The sequence below is a fragment of the Molothrus aeneus genome, chromosome 15 (assembly GCF_037042795.1).
Source record: "Molothrus aeneus isolate 106 chromosome 15, BPBGC_Maene_1.0, whole genome shotgun sequence".
Classification (NCBI taxonomy): Eukaryota; Metazoa; Chordata; class Aves; order Passeriformes; family Icteridae; genus Molothrus; species Molothrus aeneus.
Window position 1 is genome coordinate 16,091,704 of NC_089660.1, and position 12,127 is coordinate 16,103,830.

A 12,127-nucleotide genomic window follows, 5' to 3' on the forward strand; every position below is an offset into this window, starting at 1 on the left:
GAACAAATAGGGATGGTCTTGAGACTGGTGTAATTTAGTTCCTGTTCAGTTGTGGCATCTTTTTGCTGAATTAGCAGAATGTTCCCCCATTGGACCAGCAGAGCAGCTGTTACCTGCTCTCATTCCTGTTTGATGCTTCCAGGCACAGCCTGAGTGGGTGCCAGCAAGCAGGAATGGAGGAGGGGCTAAAATTCATTTCACCAAACAGATGTGTAGGAGGTCAAGGGAGTGTTCTTAGTGACACTGTTGTGGTGTTACCTTCATGGCTTTTGCTGGAGTGTGTGCCAAGTGGATCATTCCAAGGTGAGTGAGAGATTTTCCGTGGGGCCTCGTAGATCCCAAGGTTCTTGGTGTGCTGTCTAGGCAGTGAGTGCCTTCCAGAAAGGAAGAGAAGAACTCAGAACATGCAAGAGGAAAGTGATTCAGGAAGGACTGAGTTACATGATGAATCCTCAGGAGCTGTGGGTGCCCAGTGCTTTTTAAGGTCTTTCAGGAGGGTTGTCATGCTGGGCTGTGATAGGTTTGAGATCTGGAATGAGAAAATTCCCTGGTTTGTTGGAACTCTTTCAGGCCTCTGTGTAGAGATATCCCAATAATTGTGGCTTCAGCTTCTGTGTGAGAGAGTGATGGAACCTCTTTGATGTAGCAGAGCTGTTCTTTGCCATCTGCCTGCCTTGCTGTGTTATTGCTGGGTCCTTGGGAGCACTGGAGGCTGAAGAGTGTGTCCGGTTTCCTGGAGGAGGGAAGGTGGAGGTGCATGGACAGCAAGCAGGTTGCTCCTTCTCCACACGAACAGGAGGTGTAGGGAAGAGAAATGAGACTCAGGCCCCAAGGGCATGGCCGTGGTTCGTGGAAGGGATGCTGTAGGTATTTTAAAAATATTTTGTTGAAGGAAAGAATGTCCAGCACTTATAATTATGGAACCACAAGAGCATAGGAAGCAAGGACCAGAAAGGAGGAGAGGAAGGGGAAACAGAAAGAAGAATGTAGAAAGAAGATTTTTTTAAAAAAAATTACCTACACAAGGAGGTACATGAAGGAGCCAGGTAAAAGAAGAAGAAAGAGGGATATTCCGAAAGTAAATTTTGAGGATTTGGAAAATATTTTAGTGAAGGAAAAGAAAAAGATCAAAGAGACAAGATGATTACTAATGAAGAGAGGGGAAAAGACCTAGGACATGGATGAGCAGGAATAAAAAGACATAGAGAAAGAACAAGGAAAGAGAAGAGAAAGAGGGTAAAAGGATGGGGGAAAATACAAATAGCATAAGGAAAATAATACTACTATTACTAATAATAGTAGTAAAGAAAATAATGAACCGATGGAAATAAAACTAAAGCCAGAATAAAAGTAATAAATTAAGGAAGAATGGAAATTTAAAACAGACCATAGACCTGACGAGCATACACCGAACTTATCAGTATATATAGAGCAGAGTCGGTTCCTAACAGCCTTGGTTGGAGCAGCGCAGCTCCCCAGCAATGATGTCCTGTAGCGCTGATGGTCCTGCATTTGATGGCCCCTGCGGCGCCAGAGAAAACTGGCGAGCATGCAGTATGGCTAAAGAATACAGGATGGTGAAAGGAGATGGGAAAGGAGTGGAAAGAATGGAAAGTGGCATAACAAGGACGAAAAAGAAGAGAGACAATGAAGAAAGAGAAAAGGGTACAAAGAAAAAAAGGTAAGGAAAACGAAATATGACCGAAAAGAAGGATTTATAAGGGAGCAAGACAAATGAAAATGGCAGTGAAGAAACAAGAAGAAGAACTTGAAAGATGACGTGAAAAGAAAGCGGAAGACGTAAAGGAAAAAAAAGAGGAGCCCGAGAGCAAAACACGACAGAAAACATACCCACAGCGGGTCGGCAGCGCGAGCGAAGATGCGGAGCGTGTGAGGCGGCGGAGCAGCGCACGGTGTCGCTGCAGGCTCAGGAACGGCTCGGTGTGGGCGGCTCCGGCCCGGTGCGGCGGAGAGCCCGGCTGTGAGCGCGGGGGGGCGGCTTGGGCCGGGCAGCAGAGGCGGCGCGTCCGGGCGGCGGCGGGGAGCCGTGCGGGGCCCGGGCCGGGGCCGGCAGGCAGAGCGGCGTTGGCGGCGGGCAGAGCGGCAGGAAGGATGGGCGAGCGTTGTTGTGCGGCGCTGGTGCGGCTGCTGGTGCTGCAGGCGGCCTGGGCGCTGTCGGGCGGGCAGGTGCGCTACTCGGTGCCGGAGGAAGCCAAGGCCGGCACGGTGGTGGGCCGTCTGGCGCAGGACCTGGGCCTGGAGGCGGGCGAGGCGGAGGCGCGGCGGCTGCGGCTGGTGGCGCAGGGCCGGCGGGCGAGCGTGGAGGTGAGCGGGGCGAGCGGCGCGCTGCTGGTGAGCTCGCGGCTCGACCGGGAGGAGCTGTGCGGCAAGAGCGCGCCGTGCGCGCTGCGCCTGGAGGTGCTGCTGGAGCGGCCGCTGCGCGTCTTCCATGTGCAGCTGGAGGTCACCGACATCAACGACAATGCCCCCGTCTTCCCCGCCGCCCGGAAAAACCTCAGTATGGCGGAACTGACCACTCTGCCGGGGTCTCGTTTCCCGCTGGAGGGCGCGTCGGATGCGGATATCGGAGCGAACGCGCAGCTCTCCTACACACTCAGCCCCAGCGAGCATTTCTCTCTGGATTTACAAAAAACGGAGGAGGACGGTGAGTCCTTATTCCTGGTGCTCAGGAAATCTCTGGACCGCGAGACGATTCCCGTGCACCGGCTGGTGCTGACGGCGACTGACGGGGGCCGGCCGTCTCTGACGGGGACAATGGAGCTTGTGATCTCCGTGCTGGATGTGAACGACAACGCGCCCCAGTTCAACCAGTCTGTGTATAAAGTGCAGGTGCCAGAAAACGCAGAACGCGGCACTTTGCTGATCAGACTAAATGCCACCGATTTGGATGAGGGGGCGAACAGTAATATCTCCTATTCGCTCCAGATGCTGTCCCCGCAGGACGGAAGAGACGTTTTCCGAATTGACAGAACCAGCGGAGAGATCCGTCTTACGGGCGACTTAGACTTTGAGGATGTTAATCTCTATCGCCTGCAAGTGGACGCGACAGACAAAGGGACACCACCGCTGTCGGGTCACTGCAAGGTGGTGCTGGAGGTGTTGGACGTGAACGACAACGCTCCGGAGGTGTGGGTGACGTCGCTGTCGGTGCCGGTGGCGGAGGACGCGTCGGTGGGGACGGTGGTGGCCCTGCTGAGCGTGTCGGACCGGGACTCGGGGGAGAACGGTCGCGTGCGGTGCTGGGTGTGGCCGGCGTCGCCGTTCGGTCTGGAGGCGACGTTCTTGGGCTCGTACTCGCTGGTGCTGCGCGAGGCGCTGGACCGGGAGCGGGTGTCGGAGTACGAGGTGGAGGTGCGTGCGGAGGACGGCGGGGCGCCGGCGCTGCGCGCCAGGCGCGGGCTGCGGGTGCCGGTGTCGGACGTGAACGACAACGCGCCCTTGTTCGCGCAGGCCGTGTACACGGTGCTGGCGCGGGAGAACAACGCGGCGGGCGCGGAGCTGGCGCGGCTGTGGGCGCGGGACCCGGACGAGGCGGCCAACGGGCGCGTCAGCTACTCGGTGTGGGACGGCGGCCTGGGCGTGGGCGTGGGCGGGGCGGCGGGGTCGTCGTCGGGTGGCATGGGGTGGCGTCCGGCGTCGAGCTACGTGTCGGTGGACGCGGAGAGCGGGCGCCTGTGGGCGCTGCAGCCCTTGGACTACGAGGAGCTGCAGGTGCTGCAGTTCGAGGTGCGCGCGGTGGACGCGGGGGAGCCGGCGCTGAGCGGCAACGCCACGGTGCAGCTGTTCGTGCTGGACGAGAACGACAACGCGCCGGCGCTGCTGCCGGCCGCGGGCTCGGCAGCGGAGGCGGCGGCGGCGGCGCTGGCGGGGGCGGGCTCGGAGTCGGGCACGCTGTGGGCGTGGGCGGCGTGGGGGGCGCCGGCGGGGCAGGTGGTGGCCAAGATCCGCGCCGTGGACGCCGACTCGGGCTACAACGCGTGGCTGCGCTACGAGCTGTGCGAGCCGCAAGGGGGCAAGGGCCCGTTCCGCGTGGGGCTCTACAGCGGCGAGGTGAGCACGGCGCGGGCGCTGGACGAGGCGGACGGGCCTCGCCAGAGGCTGCTGATCGTCGTGCGCGACCACGGCGAGCCGGCGCGCTCGGCCACGGCCACGCTCAGCGTGTCGCTGCTCGAGGCCGCCGAGGCGGCGCTGGCCGCGGGATCCTCGGCGGCGTCGTCGTCGTCGTCCGCGGTGTCGCGCTCGGCGGCGGGCGCGGAGCTGGGGCCCGGCGCGGCGAGCGCGGCCACCAACGTGTGGCTGGTGGTGGCCATCTGCGCCGTGTCCAGCCTCTTCCTGCTGGCCGTGGTGCTGTACGGGGCGTCGCGCTGGGCGCCGCGGGCGGCCGTGCTCTCGGGGCCCGGGCCCACGACGCTCGTGTGCGCCAGCGAAGTGGGCAGCTGGTCCTACTCGCAGCGCCACAGCCGCAGCCTGTGCGTGGCGGACGGCGCTGCCAAGAGCGACCTCATGGTTTTCAGCCCCAACTTCCCTCCGCCGCCGCCCGGCCCTGCAGCCAGGGACACGCAGCCGGAGCCCTCCGCTCTCCTCGACACGGTCAGTGGCACTGCTTTTCTCCTTTCTCTCCCTTCACCGACGCCTGTCCCCCTCTCTGCCCAGTTTCTCCCGCCCCCTTTGCAATTGTTGTTTGGAGCCGGGCTGCGCCGCCCCGCACTGTGGGCGGTTGATGCTTGTCGAGTGCTTCAGGATGAGAATCCTACCTGTGCATCTCCCGCCGAAGCCACCCGGCTCTTTCTCGTTTTCTGAGGTGTTGAGGGTGATGGAGTGGAAATAGACACTTTAGCCCACTCCGCAGAGCGTATTGTCCGTAGGTGTGGTTTTCTGTTCTGTGTGTAGGTTCTCCCGTAGTATGAAATCCTTGTCCCTTGTGATAAGAGTTGTCAGCTTTGCAGAATATGCGCATTTTCCCTGGTGGGTCGCATTTTTACTGGACTTTATTTCATGAGTGTAAAGACATGCAGGCTGTAGTGTTCACATTTCCCAGCCATTGGTGGACTGTCCTGTGTTTAGGTTTTGTTTCCTAGCATAAATAGGCTTCCTCCTCTCTGATTCTGCTCTCTAACAATTTTGTGCAAGTTGGAAATTGAGTTTTATCTTTTTGTCTGTCAATGGATGGGTAAACCATAAAATTCGGTTCTAATGCTAAAGACATTATGAAACAGGAAGATGTGGAGAGCCTTTCCTATGATCTGTTCCCAATGATCTTGTTACTTTGCTTAGAATTACTGTTTTCAGAGTCAAGAGTTTTCTCCAAGGGTAAGTGTTAGAAAGTGGAATTTTCTTTTCCTTGCTCCCGTTCCCCGAGTTGTGAATGTAGTTTTCTGGCCAGAGAACTAGTAGGAAATACCGTGTAGTCTTTTGATGTTCCATCAAAATTCATATCAACAGCAACATCACTTCAAAAGCTGTAGAAATAACCTTTTATGAAAAGAAAGCAAACAAACTATCCAGAAAATAACCCCTACCAACAAAACCCAAACCAATTTCTCCTACACATTCAGTATAATCCATTATGGTGTTGTGCTTGTCAGTGTTTTGGTTGTTATCTCAGTGCATGTAATGAGGGGTGAGTGCCATCTTTGTGCACTCGACTTCTACTTTTTGTGGACTTGGACCTGGTAGAGATGATGTGTCCTGTTGTCACCCATGGCTCTGCAAACCTTGCAAAGCATCCCAGCTCAAGATTTCTGCAGTACAAATGCTCTGTGTTGAACTTGTTTGAGTGCTTGTGCTACATTATTTGGTGTGGTTCTCTTGAAGAACATAATCCACATATGCTGACTCCCATCATGTTCTGATCACAGAATCTCTAAGAATTCTAACGTGCAGCTCTGTGCTATTTTCATGTGAGGTTGCTGAAAAGAAGCAAAGTGTTCACGGTAAATTTCATGCAGGTGGGAAGAGCCTGCTGAAGGCTGTGTAGTTTTGAAGAGTTTCACATGTTCTTTGTGCTGATCATAAGGGAAGGTGAAGTGGTGCCAAGGCTTAGATGCTATACAGAGTGTGATTTACAGATGGGACATATTGCTGGAGTTGAGAAATGTTTGAGATTTTGGCAGGGATTCCTCGAATGGCATCAGGTAGGGCCTGGACCTGTACGGTGGGGAGGGGGAGTCTGAGTGGGGAAGTGAGTTGCCTCAGGGGAACAGAGATGCTGAGTAGAACGTGGTCTGTGTCATTGTGGATGAAATGGAGAATGTTTGCTTAGGTGTAGAGGCCTCATTTCCAGTGGCACAGCATAGAGGATGCCAGTGGAAAACATGGAGAAAGAGCCCAGCACACAGGGCTGCTCTTCTGGGATCTTCTCAGGACGTCCAGCAGGTCTGGACATCCTTGAGCTTTGTTGTTTTATGTGATGTTACTGCTTGTAAAAGTGCCTGCAATGCACGCCTTTAATTGCTTCTTTGTTGTGGAAAGTTGTTGGACTTTTGAAATTTTTAGAAATTTGTGTAAAGTTTCAAAAGCTTTCTGAAATTAGTGTAATTGTGCCAGCCTTCTCAGAATGTTGCCTGAGTAATTCCTCTGATCTTGGTGTAGCTAGGGAGGGGAGGAATTGCTCTCTGTATTCAAGATGTTGTCAGACCTGGCATTTCAGGTACAGTGGGACACGTTACTTTGTTTTCTTCCCCTACACTCACCCTTTTTTCTTCTCTCACATTGGCAATGTGTAACAGTGGATGAGATGCAGATGGTGAAATACTGGCAGTTGTCAGGTGGCAGATGTTTAGTAATCCATTGGTCCTGGGGAAAGTTTTTCCACTCTCTCGAGCTGAGGCTGCTGTTGAGAGAATATTGCTAACTTTCAGGTGTTCCTCCTGCTTCCCTGGTGATAGAAGTGCTAAAGGAAGTACTACTCACTGTCCCTGTTTTTCAAAGCTCTTGGTGAATGTATTTTTTTTTTTCTGTCCAGTATGATGCAAAATTACATTCTTAGGGTATAATGTCCCTTAAATCCAATTCTCCTGTTCTGAAAATATTTTTTTTTTTTTTGAAGACGACACCAGTGATGCTACAGGTAAGTCACTTGTACCTGAAGGGGCTGTATGTGAGAGACAAATGTACTTTGGTTCCTGCTCAGCTGTGGTGTCTTCATGTTGGATAGACTGGAGTATTGTCTATCCAGACTGGATGTTGCCTGGGTTGAAATGCCTGTAGGTTTGGAGCACCACTGTCTGCTCTCATTTCTTTCCTGTTGCTGCCTGGCATGGGGTGAGTGTGTGGAAGCAAGGACAGATGGAGAAATTACCTTAATGCCTTTCTTGGATTAGATGCGTTTGGAATGCAGCAGATTTTCTCAGTGACAATGCAGTGGTGTTCCCCTGGTTGCTTTTAGTTGGCTGTGCAGGTGGAACATGAGTCATAGAGAAAAACCTTTGATTATATTGGTAGAATACATGAGGTATATGAAAAGTGTTTGGGTGCTGTGGTTGCCAAGAGTTTTGTAGCATTCTTGGATCATTGGTATGCTGGGCTGTGATGGCTTTGAGAATGAAAAACTCTCTTGAGTTGTTTGTAATATTTGGTGCACCTTTTAATTACACATCCCAGTAGCTGGGGTTGGTGATTCTGTTCCCGAGGGTACAAGAGTGATGGGGAAAAAACCAAAAGGAAATTGAAGAATCGATGCAAAGAGGAATGAGAGCCCTTTCAAAAAGACATTTACATCCATCATCGCCAACAAGCTGTAGACATTTGGAAAGTCTTTTCGTACAGGTGGAAAATAATAATAGAGAGACAAGGATGGGAATGAACAGGAAGTGAAGTAAAAAGAGCAGGAAAGAGAAGACATAGGGAAGGAGAACTAGAAAATATAAAAGACAGAAAAGGGAAGAGGTAAAGAAAACAGCATAAGGAGATGAAGATGAACATTAAAAAGAAAGGAGGGAATCCATGCAAGTGCGAACCAATCAAGCAAGTGGGCAAAAAGAACAGAAGACACTATAAAGGACCAGCACTCACCGAATTTGTCTCTCGAGGCTGAACGGAGCTGGTCCCTAACAGCCTCACCCCTGGTGAGAGCAGCACTTTCTGGACCTGATGCTCCGTAATTATCGCTGATCACTCTGGCTTTGATGATCTCAGAAGGGGCCCCGGAAGCGGCTGGAGACCTGCCAGCGAGGGTGAAGACGAGAGGAAGATGGAGAAAGAAGGAACGGGGAAGAAAGAAGAAAGAAAAGTATAAAAGAGCAGAAAGAGGCAGAAAAGAGAAGATAAAATAAAAATTATTCAATACAGAAAATGGGAGGAAAAAAGAATTATCTGGGAAGAAATTCAGACGAGAAAGAAGAAAGAAATACTTACAAGAACACAGTAGGCGATTAGGAAAAAGATAAAAGAAAGAGGAGCAGCGTAACACGAAAAAGCAGAAGAGATGGCCATGACGGATCAGAGGCACAGGCGCTGTCACGGAGCGTGTGAGGCGGCGGAGCAGCGCACGGTGTCGCTGCAGGCTCAGGAACGGCTCGGTGTGGGCGGCTCCGGCCCGGTGCGGCGGAGAGCCCGGCTGTGAGCGCGGGGGGGCGGCTTGGGCCGGGCAGCAGAGGCGGCGCGTCCGGGCGGCGGCGGGGAGCCGTGCGGGGCCCGGGCCGGGGCCGGCAGGCAGAGCGGCGTTGGCGGCGGGCAGAGCGGCAGGAAGGATGGGCGAGCGTTGTTGTGCGGCGCTGGTGCGGCTGCTGGTGCTGCAGGCGGCCTGGGCGCTGTCGGGCGGGCAGGTGCGCTACTCGGTGCCGGAGGAAGCCAAGGCCGGCACGGTGGTGGGCCGTCTGGCGCAGGACCTGGGCCTGGAGGCGGGCGAGGCGGAGGCGCGGCGGCTGCGGCTGGTGGCGCAGGGCCGGCGGGCGAGCGTGGAGGTGAGCGGGGCGAGCGGCGCGCTGCTGGTGAGCTCGCGGCTCGACCGGGAGGAGCTGTGCGGCAAGAGCGCGCCGTGCGCGCTGCGCCTGGAGGTGCTGCTGGAGCGGCCGCTGCGCGTCTTCCATGTGCAGCTGGAGGTCACCGACATCAACGACAATGCCCCCGTCTTCCCCGCCGCCCGGAAAAACCTCAGTATGGCGGAACTGACCACTCTGCCGGGGTCTCGTTTCCCGCTGGAGGGCGCGTCGGATGCGGATATCGGAGCGAATGCGCAGCTCACCTACACACTCAGCCCCAGCGAGCATTTTTCTCTGGATTTACAGAAATCGAATGAGCGAAATATTGAACCTGAACTCGTTTTAACGAAAGCTCTGGACCGCGAGACGATTCCCGTGCACCGGTTGGTGCTGACGGCGACTGACGGGGGCCGGCCGTCTCTGACGGGGACAATGGAGCTTGTGATCTCCGTGCTGGATGTGAACGACAATGCGCCCCAATTCAATCAGTCCGTGTATAAAGTGCAGCTACCGGAGAGCGCTGAGGTGGGGAGTCTGGTAACGAGGGTGAATGCCACGGATGCGGACGAGGGAATTAACAGTGAAGTGACATATGGGGTGACGAATTTCATTCCCCCGAGTGGAAGAGATGTAATTTCCATCAATCCGAATACCGGGGAAATTCACCTCACAGCAGCCCTGGACTTCGAGGAAGTCAGTGTATTTGATTTTCGTATTGAAGCAAGGGATAAGGGGACACCCTCTCTGTCGGGTCACTGCAAGGTGGTGCTGGAGGTGCTGGACGTGAACGACAACGCGCCGGAGGTGTGGGTGACGTCGCTGTCGGTGCCGGTGGCGGAGGACGCGTCGGTGGGGACGGTGGTGGCCCTGCTGAGCGTGTCGGACCGGGACTCGGGGGAGAACGGTCGCGTGCGGTGCTGGGTGTGGCCGGCGTCGCCGTTCGGTCTGGAGGCGACGTTCTTGGGCTCGTACTCGCTGGTGCTGCGCGAGGCGCTGGACCGGGAGCGGGTGTCGGAGTACGAGGTGGAGGTGCGTGCGGAGGACGGCGGGGCGCCGGCGCTGCGCGCCAGGCGCGGGCTGCGGGTGCCGGTGTCGGACGTGAACGACAACGCGCCCTTGTTCGCGCAGGCCGTGTACACGGTGCTGGCGCGGGAGAACAACGCGGCGGGCGCGGAGCTGGCGCGGCTGTGGGCGCGGGACCCGGACGAGGCGGCCAACGGGCGCGTCAGCTACTCGGTGTGGGACGGCGGCCTGGGCGTGGGCGTGGGCGGGGCGGCGGGGTCGTCGTCGTCGTCGTCGGGTGGCATGGGGTGGCGTCCGGCGTCGAGCTACGTGTCGGTGGACGCGGAGAGCGGGCGCCTGTGGGCGCTGCAGCCCTTGGACTACGAGGAGCTGCAGGTGCTGCAGTTCGAGGTGCGCGCGGTGGACGCGGGGGAGCCGGCGCTGAGCGGCAACGCCACGGTGCAGCTGTTCGTGCTGGACGAGAACGACAACGCGCCGGCGCTGCTGCCGGCCGCGGGCTCGGCAGCGGAGGCGGCGGCGGCGGCGCTGGCGGGGGCGGGCTCGGAGTCGGGCACGCTGTGGGCGTGGGCGGCGTGGGGGGCGCCGGCGGGGCAGGTGGTGGCCAAGATCCGCGCCGTGGACGCCGACTCGGGCTACAACGCGTGGCTGCGCTACGAGCTGTGCGAGCCGCAAGGGGGCAAGGGCCCGTTCCGCGTGGGGCTCTACAGCGGCGAGGTGAGCACGGCGCGGGCGCTGGACGAGGCGGACGGGCCTCGCCAGAGGCTGCTGATCGTCGTGCGCGACCACGGCGAGCCGGCGCGCTCGGCCACGGCCACGCTCAGCGTGTCGCTGCTCGAGGCCGCCGAGGCGGCGCTGGCCGCGGGATCCTCGGCGGCGTCGTCGTCGTCGTCGTCCGCGGTGTCGCGCTCGGCGGCGGGCGCGGAGCTGGGGCCCGGCGCGGCGAGCGCGGCCACCAACGTGTGGCTGGTGGTGGCCATCTGCGCCGTGTCCAGCCTCTTCCTGCTGGCCGTGGTGCTGTACGGGGCGTCGCGCTGGGCGCCGCGGGCGGCCGTGCTCTCGGGGCCCGGGCCCACGACGCTCGTGTGCGCCAGCGAAGTGGGCAGCTGGTCCTACTCGCAGCGCCACAGCCGCAGCCTGTGCGTGGCGGACGGCGCTGCCAAGAGCGACCTCATGGTTTTCAGCCCCAACTTCCCTCCGCCGCCGCCCGGCCCTGCGGCCAAGGACACGCAGCCGGAGCCCTCCGCTCTCCTCGACACGGTCAGTTTTCCTTCCTTCATTCCCTTCTCTGCTCCTTTTTATCCGCTCTCTTACTTGATGCTGCTTTCAGCTGGGTCATTTCCCACGGCTTACTGATCCTGGTTACCTATCTGGTCTTTAAGAATGACAATGACACGTTTGCATCTGTCACCGTGACTTTGCTTGGGCCCCCAGCTCTTTCTAGGGGGATACAGAATATAAATAAATCAGCATCCGTGAGCAGTTTCTGTAGGCAGGTGAGGATTTGTCCCCTAAATGTGAGTTGTTCTGCTCTAGAATTAAATTCGTTTTCTGTGCGACAAGCAGTGCCTGGCGGTGTGAGATTTGCAGGCAGCAAGGGGGTTCTATTTCTCATCTGTAGCATTTCCAGCCAGTTTGGGTGAACGAGTTCAAGACAGCCAGGCTGTGTTGGTGACAGACTCGCAGGCACTGTGTACCAGCTCCTTGCTTCTGCTGACTGATAACCGTGCTGGTTTTCATTTGTCTTTTTTATTGAAAACTGCCCTCCTCGTCTTCAATTATGGTCATGTGAAGTTATGAATTAAGGTGAATAGTGGATATTCACAGACAAAAGTTCTCTATTACCATTCTACTATGAGACTCATTTAGAAAATAGGGTAGTTGTGGAAAGATTTCCTATGATCTTTCTATGTTTGTTTGGCAAGTATCATGCTGTTCTGCTTAGTATAAAGCGTGATCCAAGGTATGTGTTTCAAAAGGGAAATTTATCTGTTGTTTTCCTGCTGCCCAGTTCCTGAGGATTTGCATTTCTGACCAGCGAGGTAGTGTGAAGTATACTGTCCTTTTTTTGATGTTCTCTCAAAATTTGCATCAATTGTTACATCTATGACCAAACTTAAAAGGACTTTAACTGTGGAAATCTTCATTTCTGTAATGAACAGATA

The 12,127-nt window shown here is 56.1% G+C and overlaps 2 protein-coding genes across 2 annotated transcripts; both read left to right on the plus strand.

Moving 5' to 3' along the window:
- The first annotated feature begins 499 nt into the window (after positions 1–499).
- Positions 500–4,923, plus strand: LOC136563208 (protocadherin alpha-6-like). The gene is made up of 2 exons (XM_066560447.1): positions 500–4,611; positions 4,912–4,923. The coding sequence occupies exons 1-2, from the start codon at positions 2,113–2,115 to the stop codon at positions 4,921–4,923; spliced, it is 2,511 nt and encodes an 836-aa protein (XP_066416544.1). The 5' UTR covers positions 500–2,112.
- Positions 4,924–7,091: 2,168 nt separating this feature from the next.
- Positions 7,092–11,318, plus strand: LOC136563209 (protocadherin alpha-13-like). The gene has a single exon (XM_066560448.1). It carries the CDS (start codon positions 8,712–8,714, stop codon positions 11,316–11,318), a length of 2,607 nt encoding a protein of 868 aa, XP_066416545.1. The 5' UTR covers positions 7,092–8,711.
- Positions 11,319–12,127: the final 809 nt, after the last annotated feature.

Coding starts and splice junctions, on each gene's coding strand:
- LOC136563209 (XM_066560448.1), top strand. CDS start 8,712: ATGGGCGAGCGTTGTTGTGCGGCGCTGGTGCGGCTGCTGGTGCTGCAG.
- LOC136563208 (XM_066560447.1), top strand. CDS start 2,113: ATGGGCGAGCGTTGTTGTGCGGCGCTGGTGCGGCTGCTGGTGCTGCAG.